A 21,484-nucleotide genomic window follows, 5' to 3' on the forward strand; every position below is an offset into this window, starting at 1 on the left:
TCCTAAGTTACTGCTTGATTTTCTGACTTTTCCACATCCGCAGCAACTCAGTAGTTAGTACTGTTTGTTCATATATTTTTGTTCTAAGAGAAGGTAAAGAAAAGAATTAAGAGCTTGAAATATCTTATGGTTAATGCCTCCAAAATATGCATGAGATGGCAGGGACTCACATCAAGTTGAGCCTTGAAGGCTTCAGCCGCTGCCCCTGGGCTCACGATTCCAGCCAGTGGGCGGCATGGTGCGAGAGTTGGACGACGGAAGATGCCATCCCTGTACATGGTGCGCTGTGGTCCCCCGTGGAGGTTCAGTGGGGGAGGTGGAGGAGGAGCCCCCCACGTTGGGGGAGGTTGCTGCATTAGCTGCTCTTCTACACTTTTGCCCATTGGGGAGAACTGGCCGATCTTCTGTAAAGGCAAAAGAAAACGGGGAAGGACAAAGAGTAAAGGTAACAATTAATGAAGTTATACATGATAAATGACCTGAGAGAAAGGTAGGGTGATAATTAATTAAAAACCATTTTGATTAAGTACAATTGATATCATCACATGTGATATCTTCAGGTACAAATTTTTCCATAAAATGTAGAAAAATTCTGTCGAGAAATTTCTGCCTGATGTCATCCATGTGACTGAACCAGTTGTTTCACATTCAAATTTTTTAAGCAAAATCTACAGTTTTACACCACACTTGTGGGCAATTACTTTCTCCTCATGATTAGACTTCAACATGTCGAGCCTAAAATCACTGAACACCTCAATAGAACACTAGGTTCACATCAATAATATTTACAACAATATATCAATAATTGGTTATAAGTGGATCATATTGAATTTTATTTGGAAATTTCAAATTAATATCACTATAGAATAGTCCTTTTTCTAAAAAAATATTGCCAGAGGGATAAAAATGAAAAATTACTAATGGATTCAAAATATTATTAAAATATACAAATTAATTTTAATTCAAGACTAATACTGAGGATAAGGATTTGAAATTTAAATGTTAAAAAGGATGTTTAGGGCTGGAGATTAAATGAAACACAATTTGGATTCAGTCAAATTTTGGATTTACCCATCCCTAACAATTACGGACTTGCAATATTTCGTAATTGAAGGAAAAATGTTTGTTCTAAGTTATCATAAGTGGCCGAGAAGAATTGAGGCATATTGAACTTCACAATCCAGATTAAAAATGTTTATTAGTAAAAATTATCTTAAACAATTCACAGGGCAAGACCAAAGCATGGATTTATCATGATAATGAAATGAGGTAAATATACATGTACTCACAGGGTGAGGATAAAAGCATGTAGGGTTTATTATGTTACTTTTGCGAAGCTTCAGTAATTTCTGAAATATTTTCCAAATGCACAAATATTTACCAGCTTTCCAATATTAGACACACAAAATAGTCACCTCAGTATTTGGTTCAACCCGAATATGTTGTGCCGTTGATTTCTTTGAGGAAACTCGTGAGCCACCACGCAACGTAGATCCCCCACCTCCTCGCCCCGAACCACGGCGACCACAAACATGACCACACGGGCATTTCAACTGCAATGAAGCCATGTTTCCCAGTAAGTCAAACATACTAAGTGAACCTAAGTCATTCAAATGAATTTGAGAGAAATAGCCTTTTTTCCAAGCATACAAAAAGAGTAAAGTTATTTTATAATGATAATATTATTTCCTTAACGCATTACACTGAATTACATTAAACACTAATTTAATTATAATACTAATAATAATTCTCAATTTGAAAATACATGCTTACAGACAAAAGAGGATAAAATTACCTCAGTCTTGTTGAGGGATAGTTTTGCTATGGATACCAATTTCTGCAAGGCAGAGGTCAATATTCCAACTTTGCTAGCAACTTCACTTTCCTCTTCTGGCTCTTCCCAGAGGTATTCAAGATGAAGTTTTCCCTCACTCCCAATCTGATAAAAATTATGAATAAGAGATTAAATCAAAAAAGGAAAAAATATTACCAGTGTGATCTGAGTACATCCTGCGATGCGACAACGATAAACATAAAAATCCCAAGGTAAAACATTTTTCCTAACATTTGGGAGAAGTAGGGAGAACATTAGGCATACCAGTTGGGTGAGGAAAACGTCAGACATGCTGGACAGGAAGAAGGACAGCAGAATACATTAAAAAATTGATGAACAGTGTGTTGAAGTGCAGGGTGTCAGTAAGAAGGGGCTAGGAAATGTAGCAATGTTCAATCTATGTACATTCAAAACCTACCTTAAACATTAGACCATCTAATAATATCCATAATATAATTAAACAAGGCGAAGCAACTCTCAAGAGGGAGCAAATTGATCTTGGGAATTTCAAGCTCTAAAGAGGATTGGAGCTGATAAGTGAGGGAAACTGGCCTGTTCATTGCCAGGGGCTTGATAGCATAGTGATAGGCTTCACATAATCATTTTTATATTTGTTGACATGAATATTATTTGCATGATGTTTTAATGTGATGGTGGAGGCCATTAAACTTGTTTTCATCAGAACCTGAACCTACTCTTGACCTGCCGATGACCCCCTGCACTGCCACATCCTCCACCCACATCAATAAATTGAGATACCATAACCTCCTCCAATCTCCTGCAAAAATTTTGAAACGAGGTATGGTTTTGTTTGGCCCATAAACAGAGTCACTAAAAAAAGGTGATAGGTATAGATTTGACGCTTTTGAAATGTGAGAGTGGAGAACTATGGCAAATGTGAAATTGATAGAAAGTAAAACAAATGAAGAATTGCTAGATATGATGGGAAGGAGAGGAGAGAGAATTGTTGGGAGAAATCCAAAGGCGGCAGGAAATATAGATGCAGAGCCTTTTGATTGACAATGGGAAGTTGAAGACTGCGATAGAGTGGAGAATGCTAGGCAAGCAAGGAAAGGGGTAGGAATAAGATAGGCATAATGGAAGGAATGGAGGAAGCATGCAGATATTGAAGAAGGGTTCATTTTAGTATCAGGTTATATTTTGTAAGGAAAGAACAAGAAATGAATTGGTTTTCAGTCTTTGTCCATCTCAAACCCACCTTAAATGATAAGACTACACAATAAAAATGTGTAATTGAAATACCTTAAGTGATAAAATTTCCACATGAAAATTAAAACTACATTCAATAATGATTCATGTTCCTGTATTTCAATTTTTTCAGATACTCTTCTATTGGGGTGAAATTACAGATAAAAGGTTCATCATAAAGTGTCAAATTCAAGACCATAAAAATGGGAAAATATAGAAAACTAAGGAAGGCATTCCAGAAAGTGATGTGTGAAATACTAAATGTTATTGGGATACGGTAAAAGAAATGTGGCTATACACATCTTAAAAAAGGGCTAAAAAAAGCCACAAATGAATTAATATGAATGATGATAAGACAATGATCATGAGGTCTTGGACTGCATCAGAAATGACTAATACAATTGATAAATTAAGGGAATATAAACAAAGGACTAGTACAAATTGAGTAGCTTCAGGCATGATACGGTGGAAGTCAAACATAATGAATAACTGATCATAGCACTTTTCAACTTGATAAAATTTATTTACGACCGGGTTTCGATGTATCATCATCAGGTAACAAAATGAATTTGTCAGCCATCTTATATACAATTAACATTCCAGAAGGAGGGGAGTGGATATGGTAGGAAGGGAGAGAGAGGGGGGAAAGAATTGGGAAAAATGGGGGGGAAGAGAAGGGAGACGTTTACAAAGGATAGCGGAATACAGGGTTTCGACCTTGCTATAACAGTACACATAGCCTTTAAGTGTGAGGTGGTCCACTTGGGTGAATGGTGGCAGTCACTAATAACCCATCCGCCGCTATCAGTTATGCATTAAAGGACTAGTAAGTAAATAAATGTAACAAAAGAGGAAAATAAATGAAGACGTGTTAGGCAGGTTGTGGTAGGCAGCGGGTTTGTGGAAGAAATTCCATGGAGGCAGAAAAAATATTTGCAAGGGAAAGACAATGTAACTTTGAAGACTGTGATAGGGCAATGCTGGGTAAGTGTGAAAGAGACAGAAAAAGAATTGATTTAGAGCAGAAAAAGGTTTCCCTATAATAATTTGGTGCTTCAGGGTATTTAGTGTTACAGTGTTGGGAAAGGTAAAGATGCAAAAGAGTAATTAGGCCTTAGGTTCATCCAAAACCTAGGCCCACCAAAAGAGTACAGCTAAAGCATTCCCTAAACAGACTACCTGCTATCCAACTCTTAATAGAACCTCCTGGCAAGTTTTCCCAATAAATATTTTCAGTTTTCCCTAGTATTATCCATTAAAAAATGATTGAGCGAACATTGGTCAAGTTGTAGCAATTATTCACTCAGAAATAACTAAGAACAGATGGAAGTATCACAGTTAAACCAGGCTCATAACAATATAGCATAATAGTGTGCATAAACACGTGAAATCTATCGAGTAAGTACATCACTATCCCAATCAGAAAATATTCTTGTAATCCCAAGCTATAGTTAAATGGTTAGCTGCCATTACCATGAGATAGAGTTCTCCAACTGTGAGGGTCCCCACGTCCTCCAAAGTCCACCCTTTCCTCACATCTGCCACACTCAGGGATGTAGCACCACTCCCCCCAACCTCCTTCTTCCACGGTTCCTCCTTCTTGATAGCAGCAGCAACCGGTGTGGCCAGTGCCCCACCTTCCTCTAACTTCCTCTTCCCAACCCCCTCTCCCACATCTGGCTTCTTCTCCAACAAGGTCTCATTGCCTCCCTCCTCCCCGCTCTCTGCAACCTTGCTCTTCTCGGCTGCCACACGACTCCCTAGCTCCAGGATTTGCTCCACTACCTGGTCCACTGAGGGCAAAGTCTCTGATTGGCCTAAGGATCCTGGCGTGCAGGATGAAGGCAAAGGTGAGGGAGGCACTTCCTCGGTGGGTGTTGTGATGGAAGGGGTGGGCACAGGCGTCTCCTCCCCAACATCCATACGCCTTGCACCCTTACCTCCTTTGTTACCCCTGGTGGGAGTTGACACAGAGGTCGGGGGTGCCGCTCGGGAGTTGGGGGGGAGCATTCGCTCCTCATAGCGCTGCAGACTCAGGCTGGAGCTGGTGACGAATTCACCTGCATTCACTGTGGGCAGTGCGATGTGGACATCTGGGGGAGGTCTGATCCTGAGAGAGGGGCGCTTCACCGTGTCATCTCCTCCAAGAATCTCATCTCTCTGCAGGATGCGAGTCAAGGAAAAATCTAGACAGGCATTCTCAAATACCATAATTTGATCTTAATATGGATGATAAATCATGCAAATTATCTAAAAGACTGGTTTTTGATAGGTGAGAAGGGAGCTCACCTATCTTTTTATGTTGCTCACAAAAATAAGTTTTGCTATGCCTCACAAAATCCACAAAATACCCAGCAATGACTCTCTTCAAAATACTTGCACTTAACTGACCCTCAGCACTATATTAAAAATAAAATTTGAGTTTTTCACTAAGTATTACACCATTCATGCATTTTAGTGATTTTCAAACCCTTGCAGTACCCCTAGAGTATTTCAATGTGTACATAGAGTAAATGGAAACTTCATAAAACCCTTGAATTTTAGATCATTGAATAAGATTGATGGAATACTTTGCATAACTTAAATATAAATGGGGGTATTGCTTTTAAGTAACTATTACTCCAAAATAACTGATATACCTGGATTAAATTTATTCAGGATATTGCTTGATCCTTAACTATATAATGTTGTAAATTACAGCTAATAATGTTGATTTTTGTCTCAGGAAGCCGTAGCTTGAAGTAACAGACAGTATGAAGAAGATAGAAGCTCACAAAGCAATTGAGTTCTTATATTTGACAGGTTACAGTGCCTGGCAAATCAATGATGAAATGATAGCTGTTTATGGAAATGACAGCCCATCATGTGGTACAGTTGTGAGATGGATAAGCCATTTTCAAACTGGCCAAATATCCTTCACAGACAATACAAGAAGTGAAAGACCATCATTCATGGATGATGTTGCCAAAGTGAAGAAAGTGGAGGACTTCATCCTAATAGACGGAAGAGCACCCATCCAAATGATCATGAATGAGACTAATCTTAGCTACGGCAGTGAGTGAAAATTATTCATGAAGAACGGCACCTCAAAGGTGTCACCAAGCTGTATTAGACAACTATTGCTCCTTTTCAGAAGCCAACATGGCTTGACTTGTCAAGGGAGACGAATTTATGGAGCATGACAAAGAGGATTTTTTCAATTGCCTGGTAACAATAGATGAATATTGACTCTATTAATATAATTCAGAGACCAAAGAGATGAACAAGTAATGGAAGCATAGTGACTCACCTCCCCCCAAGAAAGCTAAGGTGCTGAACTCTGTGGGGAAGGTCATGCCGTCTGATTTTTAGGACTATCATGGATTCTTCTAAACAGACTAACTAGAAAAGGATCAGACCTTCACTGGTGCCTATTAATACACACTGCTGAACAAATTATGTGATGCTCTAAAAAAGAAAGAGCAAGGTATAATCACCAAAGGCATCCATCTTCTTACTGACAAAGCTCATGCTCACTCATCTTGAAATGCAGCAGACGAATCAAAGTGATATGACTTTGAAATTTTGCCACATCCGCCCTATTCTCCTAACCTCACCCCAAGCAATTTTTTCTTATTCCCAGAACTCAAAAAACCAATCCAAGGTTTGAGATTTGATGGAACAAATGATGTAATTCAAAAGGTGGAAAAATGGTTTGTCATGCAATCTGTTGAATTCTACAATGATGCCCTTCAAAAGATCAAGAAATGTTGGGAGAAATGTATAACTCTGAATGTTGGCTAAGTACATTAGTCTTAAGAAAAACAAATAAAAATCATGTTTTTATCCTGATTATTAGTTAGTGATTATTAAAACTTTATGATACCCCATCAAATTTATTTGATGGAAATAGTGGCATTCATCATCCATTATCCAAAAAATAAATGATCTCCCTAAAAAAACTACGACCACCCAACAATGAATAGATTCTTGTTTGATTAGCATTGTATGACAAAAAAGACCATTCCTGCCACATTTCAATGCACCCCAGCTCCAATGGCCAGGGCATAGCCTGGCATGAGACCTTCAATCAACTATTAGGGAGGTATTTAAGATCACCATTGGAGAAAAAAAATAAAAATATACAAGACTAAAATTTGTAATCACTACATAAAATAATACACATATAGCTTTAAATGTAGGCAAGTTATTCCAGCAATTCTGCATCATATAGTCCAACAGAGTATCTACACTGTTGAGAGTGATTATGTGATTCACACAGTTGCTTGACTCTCCCTCTTCTCTCTCACTTATTTCAGTGCCTGTGACATTTGAATCACACATGGACACCTCTACTATCTGTTCCTCTGGGATAAATTCGAATCCAGGAATATGGAATCGACATGAAGCCACCATGGAACTAAATTTCTTCCATGTTTTCATATCCAAATGTTTCAGACCCAAAACTGGAGAATTTTACAGCATGTGCACCCATATGTTTGATCAAAATTAACATCACCTGTACTTTTATCTATGTCCTCGAGTTCATGAAAACTTTTTCAATTAGAATGGTATTCCAACATTTCTTCCAAGTTACTCCCTTCACCATTTCCTATGACTTTGAAAAATTATAAACAGCAGTGATAAGCAACATTCTCTTCCAAAAAGCTAAAATATTTTCATCCTCTGTAACTCTTTAGCAGTTTTTGCCTACAGTTTACTGTCATGGATGTGATCACTCCGTAACCCATTGCCAGAAGAATGGAGGTCACATTTAGCAGGAAAAATTTTACAAACAGATACCTTTCCAACTACTGAAATCAGGACACTTCTTTGGGATTAGAGGGAGGGTGAAAGTATAAGGTCTTTCTCTAGAATGCCTTTTTTCTCATATATTCTCAGGGAGGAGGGGCAGTGGTGATCCAGTCAGTAGAACATTAGGTTACGGAGAAGGCCCAGGTTTGATTCCAGGTGATGTATCTGGGCACCCTAAGCTTCACCAAAGCTGCATGATTTTTCAGGTACCAGCCAGATCTTCCTTGGAAACCACAGGTGGCACAGGGGAAAGACCTGAACCCCCTACCATGATGCATTAACATCACATAACATTAGGCATGGTACTAGGTGAGTTCTACTCTCATCTATGAAATCAACCTTGGGATTGAAATCTTTGGTTTTCTCATTCACAGGGAACAAATTTTGTCTTGATCCAAAAATTTACTAATTCATCCAAGAAATTTCAGGTGCATTGTAATATTGAATTTGTTCCAATAATTTGAATGGCCATGCGTTTTTTTTTTAGCCCTTCCGAATATCAGAAGATTCATTCATCTCCAGATGCATTACAACAGCTTAGAAATGTCTCTCTTTTTTGAAGTCTTGTAACCCGGAGCTGAGCTTTCATTTTCTGCAATAAGCTAATTTTATGGTTGGGGCTTTCAATACATGCTGGTTTCATTGGCATAGAAGATTAGGTAAGAACAGAGATTTTTCTTCTAACTCTGATGAATTAGCACAAAATGTGCTGCAAAATCTGTTGAGTAGTTCCTCAAAGTATCAGCACTTAGTCATTCCCCAAAGTCTCCCACTTCACAGATACAACAGGGTTCCTCTCATAAATCAGCACCACTATTCTCATCATCTTTTTTGACTAAAAATGTATCCTCCACAAAGAGTTTGTGCCTTAGGACAGCCATTGAACAGTGATTTTTATTTGGAAGTCTTTGACAGGATGTGGAAAAGAGTGTAATGCATCAGGAAGGAGATCTTTGCCAATGAGAGGCTGCACCATGGCAATATGCCGTCCCATACCACCTTCCTTATGATTGGGTACCTGGTCATTCACAAGGTGGCAATGCCACCTCAGCCACCCTATTGCCCTAATGTGGCACCACCGAACTTCTTTCAATCCCAAAAAATAAAATGAAGTTTAAAAGGCAACCATTTTGGAACACTGAATGACATCAATGAGGCTTCGACAAGGTGCCTGAATGAGGCTCCCATCAATGCCTTCCAGGTAGTGTACTGCAACTAGCGAAGGCGCTGGTATTGATATGTTATATACAAGGGTGTTACTTAGAAGAATTATATAGTAATTTGTACTTTGATTTATTTGATTTTTTTGGGGACGACACAGGTATGTACATCATTTTTTAAATAGGAATTCCTTTGGCTCACTTTCAGTTGCACCATAGCAGCAGAGCAGTCAAGATTTTTGTAGGCCGATCTTTTCTTAACTTTCTTTTTTCATTACATTAATAGACCTGTCACAATCGCACATAAACACATGAGTTTAATTTTTTTATGATCTTAAGAACTGTTTGTACCCTGATCCCCAGTTATTCAGTCAATGTTTTTGCTGCATCAACTCTTCCTAGAACGACTAATCATGCCAAGTTTCTGTTGTATCGGTATGACAACAGGCTTTCTTTTCATAGCCATTTTCCAAGATCATGGCACAAATATACAGTAAACTACTTTTGTGTGACAGCCTCACATCAGAATGAATAAATCTGCAAGAGAAAATAATGTCCATAATCTCTTTTCTCTAATCAGGCAAATTTGTGACTCTAATACTTCATCTAGTGGTGAGAGTCACAAAGATAAAGGGAAGACACTTCCCTTGCTTTACAACGATCTTGCGAATAGGGTAGGACCATTTATTTTGGTAGCCGTTAATGGGGGTCATAAAATAGTACTCCACACCATACGCATTAAGGAACATAAAAACAATGTCGGTAACATTGTGTCACTCATCTTGTGCAGACAGATGTCCCTAAATGAGCATATATTCCTGTCTACATGTACATAACCCATCCCAGTCCCTTCACTCTACCATCACCTCTGATATATAAGACTGACTGGCTACAAACACATGATTCACAGCCTGAATAATGCATGCATGGATAATCGGGAGTTCACAGTATTATTCCATTTTCCTTAATCACTAAAAACCTTAACTAATTAAAATAAACTCAATCAAATAAATATTGTTTCATATGAAATTGACTAATAAAGACATGCCACATGTGACTTATGCATTATGAAATCAGCCAAATTCTTGTTATAAGGATACAAGTCTTTGTTGAGGAGGCCTCCAACGCTGTTGAAGAAAAGAAATCAAAGTTGACAGTCTCCTCTGAAGAAGCAAAGTGGTGCGAACACGTGGATTCTGTGCTGCAGCATGAACATAGTTCCATGCCATGTTATCACTTGGCCTCATCTCTATGGTAACACGTGTGGGCAGCCGAAGATCTTCAGGGCAGTCTGGGTAGCAATAAGAAAAGAAAATAGCTTTCAATTAAAATGGTATTCAACACCCTACTTCACCAATAAATGTTGCAGTACCAACAAAATGAAATACTATGATAATTTTAAGTTTTATAGAATGTATAGCGGAATTAAAGAGGTTGAATCACATAAAATAAATCACCAAAGTTATAGAGTGAACCCAGCTTGCTTTCAAACTTTTGAATAAGTTTTGATGTGCATCAATAAGCTAAGTGATGATTTTTTCAGGGTCAAACATAAAGAGATATGAAAGTTTTTCAAATGTAAATCATTGGAATGAAAAAAAACACAACACAATCATTCATACTCTATTGTCATACATTGGAAACATTTATACTGACAGCATAGCCTTATTGGTGCTATAAATATTATCTGAATAAAATGTCTATAGAAGTCTAGATGCATTATGGTTTCACACATAGTAAAGAGGGCTTCCAAGTGAGAGAGTCACGCACTGATGTGCACAAAAAATACAGGAACTCTACAGTGTAAAAATCATTCTCCCTGATCAAGGTGAATGATTTTCCCATTGAAATATTTTATTTGTTAAATCTTCTGCTTAACACTTAAAATCAATCAAAATTTCTTGTTTTCCAGAGGTCCAATTTTCTTGGTTCCGACTGCATTACAAAAAAGGACAAAGAAGTTCAATCGGAGTAAATGCCCAGCTTTAAAGGATATTTTGCCAAACATGAATATAAGATACAAAGTGTCCAGCTTCTCTTCTCCCTAATTGCAAATGTTGCCATTGTCAAATTCAAGCCTGCCTAATCGCCACACCTTGAAAGTAGGTGGAAATTGCTTTAATTGAGCAAGAAAACTGAACCATTTGACAAAGAAATTTGTGTGTACTTCACAATAACCTAAAGTCACAGTAAACAAATAACTCCATAAAGCTATAAATATTTATGCGAAATAATAATTTGGATTCTTTTTATTTGTTACAAGATAATGTCTCAGGCGTTATTTGGTGGAAGTCTCATTTTGGTGGAAGTTTCATTGCAACTGAAAGAAGACTATTGGCCAATGTCCACTGGACTTTTTATTTTTCATGACCAAGGTTTCGTTGCAAGGCAACATCATCAGGTGAAGTTATGGGGCATACAGAGTTTATACCAGGTGTACGCATTGATGGCATTCATTTGCATGAGCTTCAACACCTCACTGGGGGAAAATAGGATCTTGCATGATGACATTAACTCTTTGCACTCTACCTCCAGCACCACATCTAGCAGAAATGGCACAGAATCTCCTTCCTTGGAAACTTACCCTTAAAATATGCCTACTCCCTAAGGAAGAAGTTAGAATAGCTTCATACATGGATAGGACCTTAAGAAATCTACTCAGGTCCACAAAATATAAAGAGAAGATAGAAAAACAAAGTGGTGTATACCCGTTGAAATGTTCCAACTGAGATGCCATGTACATTAGGCAAACGAGAAGAAATTTTACCGGGAGAACGGCGGGATACTGGGTCTGCTTCATTAATGGCAGGAATAACTACTAGCCAAACATCTCCTAGACCAAGGTCATACCAACCATACAGCGACTTTGAATAAAGCTCTTTTAATCATTCTTCTAGGAAAAAACTTTTTTTTGGAAAAAAATCTGCACGTCATAATCGTACACCTGGTATATACTTTGTATGCCCCATAATTCCACCTGATGATGTTGCCTTGCAACAAAACCTTGGTCGTGAAAAATAAAAAGTCCAGTGGACATTTCCAAGTTAGTCTTCATTCTTACCATTTTATCATTGAATTTACTTTTAGCAAGTACGTAAAACCAAAAATTTACAGTACATTTTGTGTGAAAAAAGTGCTTTTGGGATTCAAATACATCCTCATAAGCATTCAGTAACTAATGAAAATGAAATTCAGAAACTATATACAGTTTGCCATTTTGCCATGGTTGTTGCCTTTCTTTACAGTAAATAATTATAAAAATTATCAAATGGGAGCTAGAATTATTCAAGTATGCATTTTAAAGGCTACTTTCAAAACCATCATGAACAAGTGCTATGTAATATTCACTGCTGTAAAGAAAATAAAGTTCCCTAATATGCTTTATTTCATACATTATGGAAGTAGCAAAGCAATAACCAGAAGGTCTTTGGGATATCTTTCACCCAATTCTCTGATACCTATGCTAAAGAATCAATATTCTCTTCCTGTGGATCAGCATTGCTAATAACTTTCCTCTCTTGCACCAAAATGAAACTGGGTCACAACAAACAAGGAAATTCTCTCCACCCAGGATTCAAAATATTACCGGTAAAATGTGAAATGGAGCAAAACAACTTCGACTCAGAGGTTGTCCTTATATAAGCACATATATCAACTGCATTTATTTTATCTTATTGCTACACACGACTGCATTCAATTAATGGTATAGGGATCTAGGTGGTTAGCCCCAAAATACCTAAGTAATGCACTAAATTCACTCTCTCACCTGCACCCTCCTCTAAATGCAAGCGTCGCAAAGATCGGCAGATGGGAGTTTTTACTCGGACAGTCTTCCCCCTCACTCGCAGCTGTGTGGCACCATAGAAGACCAGCTCATTCAATCGCATTCCGAACTTCTCAGTAAATGGTCCTGCTATCTTCTTGCGCAACTCTCCATAATTGATGAGGCCATAGAGCTCCTGAGCCACTTTAGACATTTCTAGAAAGAACAACAAATTAATTTAGAGCATAAAACGAAGAAGTGATAAAAAATTTTCACATTCCAACAATTCCACTAAGACTTGATTTATTTATTCATCCGGTAGGGCTATATTGGTAAAGACTTCAATAAATTGGGAAAGGTGAAAGGAAAATCTTTGGAAAGGAAATATCATAATCCAATAAAGGAAAAGCTTAGGAAAAAATTAAGAGTCACAAGTACTTGAAAACAAATGCATAAATTGAAAAGAACTTAGAAGGTATAGTCTATTGTTTCAGGCTTCACTTCGTGGAAGTAATTGATATCCATTATTGAAATAGAAAGAAAGACTCGTACTTTTCCACAGATTTTATTATACGGCACAACGCGTTTCACCGACTTGCGGCATCATCAGGTACAAATTTGCAAAACAGACAGAGCAAGCATATATACCCTCAGGACAGAGTGGGGGCGGGGAGGGTTGGAAGGATTTGAGGGGGGTGGGGGCTCGCAGGTGCGTTGATGGATTGTTTTGACCATTTCCAGGCTAATTTCTCGGAGAGGAGTGGGGAGGGGTATGGGAATAATTGCTCATTACAAAGTGTCGTGTTGGGGTTCACCAAGTGCCTTCTAATCTCTAATTGCTCGAGAGCGTCCATTTTTAATCCTTTTGGGAGTGTGTGTAATATCTCTGGGACAAAGTCACTGCTGTGGTTGAATTCTAGTAAATGCTTGGCGAAGAGAGAGTTGTTATTCTGATTTTTGTGACACCTAGCGTGTTCCTTGACTCGTAACTTGATATTCCTGCCGGTCTGACCGACATAAACGCTGTTGCAATCCTCGCATTTCAGTTTATAAATGCCTGATTTGAGAAGGCTATCCTGGGTGTCTTTTCCATTGGCTACAAGTTTGGAGAGGGTTATGGGTGGGTAGAAGGCTGCTTTGAGTGAGGTGGGTAGGCAGTTGGAAATCCTATATGAAAGATCTCCCAGAAACGGGATCGAGCACCACTTAAAATCTTTAGATACTGCGGGCTGTGATACGAAAATGCTTTTTATGGCCATTGCTTTTTGTTTTTTCCGTAGTAATGTGTCAACTAGTTTGGGGTTGAAACCATTGTTGGTAGCTATATTAGTGATATTCACGAGTTCAATTTTGAAGTTTTTGGGGGAAAGGGGGATGTGTAGGAGGCGGTGGATCATGGAGTGGAGGGCTGCGTGTTTGTGAGAAAAGTGGTGTGCGGAATCATTAGAAATTATATGGTCTGTATATGTGGGTTTCCTATAAATTGCAAATTCGTGTCTATTATCCCTAATTGTGATTGTCAAGTCGAGGAAGTTGATGGTGCCGTTGACGTCTTTTTCCATGGAGAAGGAGATATTCCGATGAAGAGTGTTTAGGAAATTAAGGAAGGAGTCTAACTGTCGGTTGGTTCCGGTCCATAGGCATAGTATATCGTCCACGTAACGAAACCAATAGCCCACGTTTTTGTTATGCTGATTGTCAGCATTAAAAAGATGTTCTTCTACAGAATTGAGGAAGACTTCGGCTAGGAAGGGGGACAGTGGGGAACCCATAGCTAACCCATCCGTTTGGCTGTAAAGGGTGTGGTTGAAACTAAAATAATTCTGGTTAACTGTCATTTTGATGAGGAGGACCAATTCGTCTGAGATATTTTGGGCAATGGTGGAATCCTTGAGTAGTTCTTCCACCCTCAAATCCTTCCACCCTCAAATCCTTCCAACCCTCCCCGCCCCCACTCTGTCCTGAGGGTATATATGCTTGCTCTGTCTGTTTTGCAAATTTGTACCTGATGATGCCGCAAGTCGGTGAAACGCGTTGTGCCGTATAATAAAATCTGTGGAAAAGTACGAGTCTTTCTTTCTATTTCAATAATGGATAGAAGGTATAGTATTTCTCTAACCATTATATTATTGGGCAACTGTATTGCTCAAAAAAGGTAGCATTACAAACATAGACCACTGGATAAGCAGACTAGAGAAGAATAGAAGCTTTAGAAATATGGAGCTGGTTATAAATGCTAACGAAAATACGGACAAATAAAGTGTGCAATATGGAAGGTATACAATAGAGCATAAAGCATTATGGATCATTATGTGGTGGCAAACAATAAGATGGATAAGGCAATCCTTACTTAGGACACAAATGAGGGGCTAGGAACATAATGGAAGGAAAAGCTATTCGAATGTCTTAAATACTGTATTTGACAGCATATAAGATGCATGTACATAAGGGGGTACACCCCAGATTGGAAGGGCATAATCAGGAAAAGAGTTTTTACAGTCTGGCACTCACCTTATAATGGATCGTGGTACTGGTTATATTAATGCCAGAAATAATAATATTAACAATATTAACATTTACATAACTAATGATATTTAAGAGTTAGGCTAAGTAGTACAATGGAACGTCATGCAATGAGCATTAACTCCTTTCAGTATCTTTATCGTAAAGCAAAACACTCATTTAGTGAAACAATGTTCGCTATAAATTACAGTATAACACAGAAATGGATTCCATGCCAAAAACATTTTTGCAAATAAAAATAAATAATATTTACATTGCTAAGGATTGTGGATCATGTTAATCTTTCTTTCTACAGCAGAATGAAGCAACTGATAATGTGAACTTCATTTGTACAAGAAAAAAAGGATAGAAATAAAAATTTGATTATTTATGATATATATCTAATTCCTTCTTGCTAGAAGGATGTCTAGAGGTATTTGTTTTTGCCAGCACTTCTAAGTTTTGTAAAAATGCAACTCAGAATTATCATTAAATAAGTTTCTGGCACACATCACCACTGCCATATTAGCCTCATACGTATGATATGACACAATAGCTGCCCGTGATCTCCACATCATATTTAATTTGATGTTTTGTAGTTCACACTTCTTGAAGGCTTGTGGAATTTCTGAACGGTAAGCAAGGAGGGGTTTAATTTCCAATTTGCAGCTTGCAATAGTGCAACATTGCATTGTAAGATGGTCTTTCATTGACTTGTAGTCGGGCCATGCATTCTCTTCTACTGTTATGTGTACAAACACAGATTCACTTCAACATCTTTCCCCAGAAGAGACCATCACGTCACAATTAAAACAAACCTAATGGGGCATGTAACCTTCAGAATTGATGAGCTTCTTGAAGACAACAATGATGTATTCTGCTGCCTGAGTCGGAGCTTGCTGTTTCACCATAACTCACAACACCGTGGATATTAGCTCCTCTCGTTAACTTCTTAAACCACACATGGCTCCTATCCCGTAGATGATCCTGACATCCTAACAAGGTCTGCGATAATCACTTGGGCCTTCTTACAAATGATATTCTTTTCATAGCGTCACATTGGATTGCTTTTTGTATATCCATACGAAATGTAACCTGTCAACATCATTAATAATACATTACTGTTGCATAGATATACTTGTCACACACTGTGAAGTATCTATCGCCTTAGTCTTGTTCTTCAAGAGCATGCAAATTTTTGATATCAACCAATTATTGATAAGTGTGCTAAATCAGGCACGGTCACACCTTGTTTCCAATTTTCATAGATTTTTATTTTCATTTATACGGTTATTTTTATTCTCTAATGGCTCTCTTTTTGTTCAGTTTTCTCTGGGGACATTTTGAAAACTATGCTTAAAATATTATTAAACTTTGATAAAAAATGTCCAAAAACAAGTTTGGAACAATGTATGATCAATAATAACATTAAGGTGCTAACAGAATTAAGTCACAGGTGTGCAATCATTCCAGGAACACCCCTCTCCTAATCACTTATTAGTTGCTCACTAAGCAAGTATTTTTGGGGTCAATATTCCAATATTTTAGCTCATTGAATGAATTACTCCATGTCAGGTGCATGTTAAGCAAGATTCCACTGTGCCTGCTGACATTATTGGGTACAATCAATATAAGGTGGTGACAATCAAGGATAATATTAGCCTTCAGAAGACCTCTCCTTGGTACATATGGCTCGGGGGTGATTTTTTGAGCCATTCTTTTTTAAAACAGTGAATCTTAAATGCCACCAAATACAATTATTACCTATGATTCGGAACAATACCTCAGCTGTATGAAGAAAGGGAAGAAAATTAATAGTTTGTGTTTTCAATTGTCAAAGGAGGACAGAAAAAGGAATCATATAGGAGAAAAACAGGAAGGGTCAAAAAGCAATGGCCCATAGTTGCTAACTGGGAGATCAGCTGATAATCAAAAACTGAAATAGAACATGAAATAGAAAACATAGTAATTACCATGGATTACAAAATAGATTTTGACCAACTGTATCCTCAAGACACAAAAATTCAAACATATGTCCCCAGCCATCCCTGGGCTTTTGCATAGATTTTTTTTTAATTTCTAAACTTGAAAATATGGCTTGGTGGAAAACAATTCATATTGAACAAGCAGGTAATTACCAACAAGACACCTGTTTTGAGGACCTTCTGAAATCATACTTCTTGGAGAGCTTAAAAAAATGGAGAAATGCTGGGAAAAGTGTATCAAGCTAAAGAGAGATTATGTTGAAAAATAAAAAAAAATTCTAGCAAAATTAATGTTTTTTTTCTATTTTTTCCAACAGAGTAATTGAATGACCCATATATTTCATTGTATCCTTCACCGCCCGCAAGATCATAAAAGTACTATTCTGAAAAAATTGCATAGATTCAGGCATGATATGATGGAAGTCGAACATAATTACGAACAAATGGTAACGCTTTTCCAGTAGATATTGATTTATTACATGACCGGTTTCAAAGGAATACATCATCTTCAGGTCAAGACTTAGAAACTGGTACAAAGACGTACAACTAATTGCAGTAACCAGTATTCATAAATCAATATCTAGAGGGAAAAGTGATAGTGTATTAGTTAGTCCAATAGTCCTGTTCTGGAGATTTTTTTATACCTTAAGGGATGGCATTAATAATTCCATCCATAATTGACTCTTTCCTGAGCAATTTATTCCATGACTCCACCCAGAATTGACATTCATGCCATGCATGGAATAGCATGAGCACTTATTAGAACCATTACTCAGAATCACAGACATAAATGTAAATAAATGAAAATGTAAATATTTTCATTTATTTGGAAATATTATGCAGTGCAACATAACCTACAAAAGCATACTCCAAGATAAAATTTCAAAATCTCTGTCAATTGAGTGTTAAAGTCAAATGACTACAAACTACTTAGCATGAGGTCAATGACTCCTCAATGATTATAGTTACTAATTAGCAGTGCATCAAAATTTGGAGTTATTGTTGAACACAATTATTTCATAAACATCTGCAACAATCACAGCAATATAATCATATTGCTTGTAAGGTAAATACGAGACTCTTATAGCTCGAGCTTAACTCACAATGACAGATCAACACTTTGTTAAAAACAACAAGAAAGAGAATTAGACAATTAGAAATAAAAGAATCTTATCCATTGCAGTAACTGCAATCAACATGATATTTACCATCAGAGAACTTCAGGTACTTGGAGATCTTGCTCCACGTGCGGTAATAAAAATGGCGAATCTGGTCCTTGTTCTTGAGTAAATGCTCAGGAAGCCCACGCTTTCTCATGCGCATAGCATAATGTGTGCGGATAGCATCATAGTCTTTACCATACTCATTTAATGCCTCAAAAAACCAGTCCTTCCCCTCAACAGACCACGGTTCAAAAGGTCTCCTACTCTTTGGCCGCGCATTGGCTCCAGTGCTTGGGTCTTCGGCAACCTCCTCTTTCACCGTAACTTCTGTAAAGACAATGAAAATATGCTTAGAATGCTTACTACACTCCACATCAGGTATAAAAACTGATCCCTCATCATATCTAGGAATATTCCTGATTGCTAATAATATCAAATTTATATGATTAGGAGTTAGTAAACCATTTCCCCAACTTCACAACATTTTTCAAATCCACCCTAATAATAATATTAATTTGGCCTAGGACTTTACAAAGTGAAATGTAGGAGAAGTCAGAGAACAATCAGCTATTTCAGTGTTCCGAAGACTCCAGAAATTCTTCCACATTATAATAGCATTTATCCACCAGAAAAAGCTTGAGATATTTCTTAAATGTACCCCTAAAAGGAGCAGATTTTATGCCTGGAGGCAGATAGTCGAAAATTTTGATGACCACACTAAAGGGACTCTCATTATAAATAGTCAAAGAGTGGCAGAGTAAATGTACGTCAACATTTAAACATTTTTTGCTTAAGTATGAAATGCATGATGTATCCCGAAGTATTTAAGATCACAGATGCCAGATTCTTTAAACCAAACCAAAAACCATGTGTAATGAATCACATCATTTGACCCTTTAAGAGGTGAGGAACCTCCTGAACCCGAAGATGTGAAATTCATACAGTGTAGGGAAACCATTTCTTTTCTCTTCGCCACTTGACTGTATTCCAGAAAAATATGGTGGCCAAAAAAATCATGTGACTCGATTGAAGCTGAGAGTGTTCAGAGGCACAATTAGGATTTCAATCTGGGTCCTCATGTCAGTAGGCAACTGCTCTACCCCTAGTGCAACAAGTTATCATAAAAGTTGACTCAAGTAAATAATTGCAAAACTTAAATAAATCGAAGACCTTTGCATACAAAAAGTTAATTCCTGTGTATGGTCTCGCATTCATATTGGTAAAATTCATTACCAAGCAATCAATCTTATTAAGTGTGAGAAAAATGTTTCCCAAACCTTTCTTCTCTGCACATACACCACTGCTGGAAGTGGAAGAACCACTGACAGAAGTTGAATCAAGCCGAAGTTTTTTAGAGACCCTAGCACTGGTCCTCAGCTGGGCTACTGTAGCTTTCACAGGAGGCACAGGTGGTACAGAAACTGAAGGACTCTCAGGTGTTGAGACTGCTTGTCCTGCCCCCAAATCGACATCACTATTTCCTGTGTGATTCTTACTTTCCTCTTGACTGCAGCTGTCATCATTCTGCTCCAGCTTTGAACCAACCAAATCCATTCTTGCTTCCAGCCGTGGTCATATCTGGGTTTTTCCGGTTATCCACAGCCGTCCCTCCCATCCTCCTGACAACTGAACCAATGAGAAATTTTTTATCCTAAAAACACATGCGTTGGAAGAATTGAAATACTAGTAAAACAAGGAGCAAAACTAGATTAAAAATTAACCGTCTATAACACATCTTAGGCTGTCAGCATCATACTGACATCTTAGAGCCCATTACGGATTTGCTGTTAACTCACACTGATACGCTCGGTTAGCGTCCGCGAAGCGGTTTTAACTGATGAAGAACCAGAGTGACTAAATCAGACATCATAATTGTTTACAAACATGGTCCACTGCAACAACATGATCTGGTCTACACGGTAGCAAAACCAACAGCCGGATTTACCCACCACTATGCTTATTAGACCATTGTATTCCTTCACAAGAGAAATAGACATTCAGACTTTCGCGCATATATTACTCGATAAAATACACATCAGTTCATTTAAAATTATCATGGAGTTGATGTACCAGCAATATGTTAAACATGTATTTCAAAATTATCATTTACGTTATGCAAGAAAATCTGATTCAGCATCGAGAACATTTCTTGCAAATGGCGGGCATAATTCATTATGCTCATAGATGGAAAATTACTCCCCAATTCTACAAAAAAATGAATAAATAACAAATCTCATACTACTGTAGCAAAATATACTGGCCTGTCACATACAGTTTCTTTTTCAATCTAACGAAAATAAGGGTACTTACGGTCTACATGTTCGACCGAAACCAGAGTTCTTATAACTGTCGATCAACGCCTCGGAGTATTTCCCTTGTAACCCGCAGAAATGGTGTTAAATGAAGTTTAAAAATTTCTGCGAATATTAAAAATGTTATAAATCAATTTCTGGACGGCTGGGATCGCTATACGGTATCCATTCCAACATTAAAAGAGCCTCCTCAATGTTTCACAATGTCAAAATATTTTCATGGCGAAAAAACAATTGACAGAAATTTCCCGGGACGCTTTGAATTGTAATTTCTATTATATTCAAAATTATAAATTTGAGGAACGGTTAGTCAATTCTCAGAATGATTTTCTTGGTTTTAGCGATTCCAAATTTCGTGTCAAATAAATAATCCTCAAAGGCAAAATATAATAATTTTATGGTTATAATTTTAAGGCTTTCAAAGTAATCATCTCATGATTTTTTTCTCTTCATGATTCCATTATTCAGTGGCTGCAAATGGTGGTATTGAAAGCAGTATTCGTATTTATTATCACACGGCTCCAATTATCTGAAAACTTTCATGAAATCTCATAAAGAAAATTTGGGAGGACGTTCGAATTTCCAAACTTGCCTATCTGCCCATCTCTGGACCCTACTCCTGATACGTACATTTCGTATTGTATTGTGGTATCCAGAAGTTTTTCTGTAGTTATTAATAATGAATAAATTTGTGTATTTAACTAATTTAACTTAATTAATAACTAGTGTACTTAACTAAATGTGTGTATTAACTAATAGGAA

At 37.5% G+C, this 21,484-nt stretch overlaps 1 protein-coding gene across 2 annotated transcripts in view; it reads right to left on the reverse strand.

Moving 5' to 3' along the window:
- The window catches only part of crm (cramped chromatin regulator), a 37,566-nt gene extending 16,640 nt beyond the window's left edge, over positions 1 to 20,926 (reverse strand). The window contains exons 1-9 of one of the 2 annotated variants that reach the window (XM_071596882.1): positions 20,721 to 20,926; positions 19,688 to 20,036; positions 18,456 to 18,737; positions 12,764 to 12,976; positions 10,098 to 10,288; positions 4,517 to 5,203; positions 1,796 to 1,939; positions 1,416 to 1,553; positions 171 to 404 (exon numbers count right to left, since the gene is read on the reverse strand). In XM_071596882.1, the coding sequence (XP_071452983.1) occupies positions 171 to 404; positions 1,416 to 1,553; positions 1,796 to 1,939; positions 4,517 to 5,203; positions 10,098 to 10,288; positions 12,764 to 12,976; positions 18,456 to 18,737; positions 19,688 to 19,964 (2,166 nt within the window). In that variant the 5' untranslated portion in view covers positions 19,965 to 20,036; positions 20,721 to 20,926. Of the gene's footprint in view, positions 1 to 170; positions 405 to 1,415; positions 1,554 to 1,795; positions 1,940 to 4,516; positions 5,204 to 10,097; positions 10,289 to 12,763; positions 12,977 to 18,455; positions 18,738 to 19,687; positions 20,037 to 20,206; positions 20,362 to 20,720 lie in introns of those variants that run through there. The other variant, XM_071596883.1, reaches the window with a different exon arrangement.
- Between the last annotated feature and the right edge of the window lie 558 nt (positions 20,927 to 21,484).

This window comes from Hetaerina americana, unplaced genomic scaffold, assembly GCF_022747635.1.
Source record: "Hetaerina americana unplaced genomic scaffold, ioHetAmer1.1.p SCAF_8, whole genome shotgun sequence".
Taxonomy (NCBI): Eukaryota; Metazoa; Arthropoda; class Insecta; order Odonata; family Calopterygidae; genus Hetaerina; species Hetaerina americana.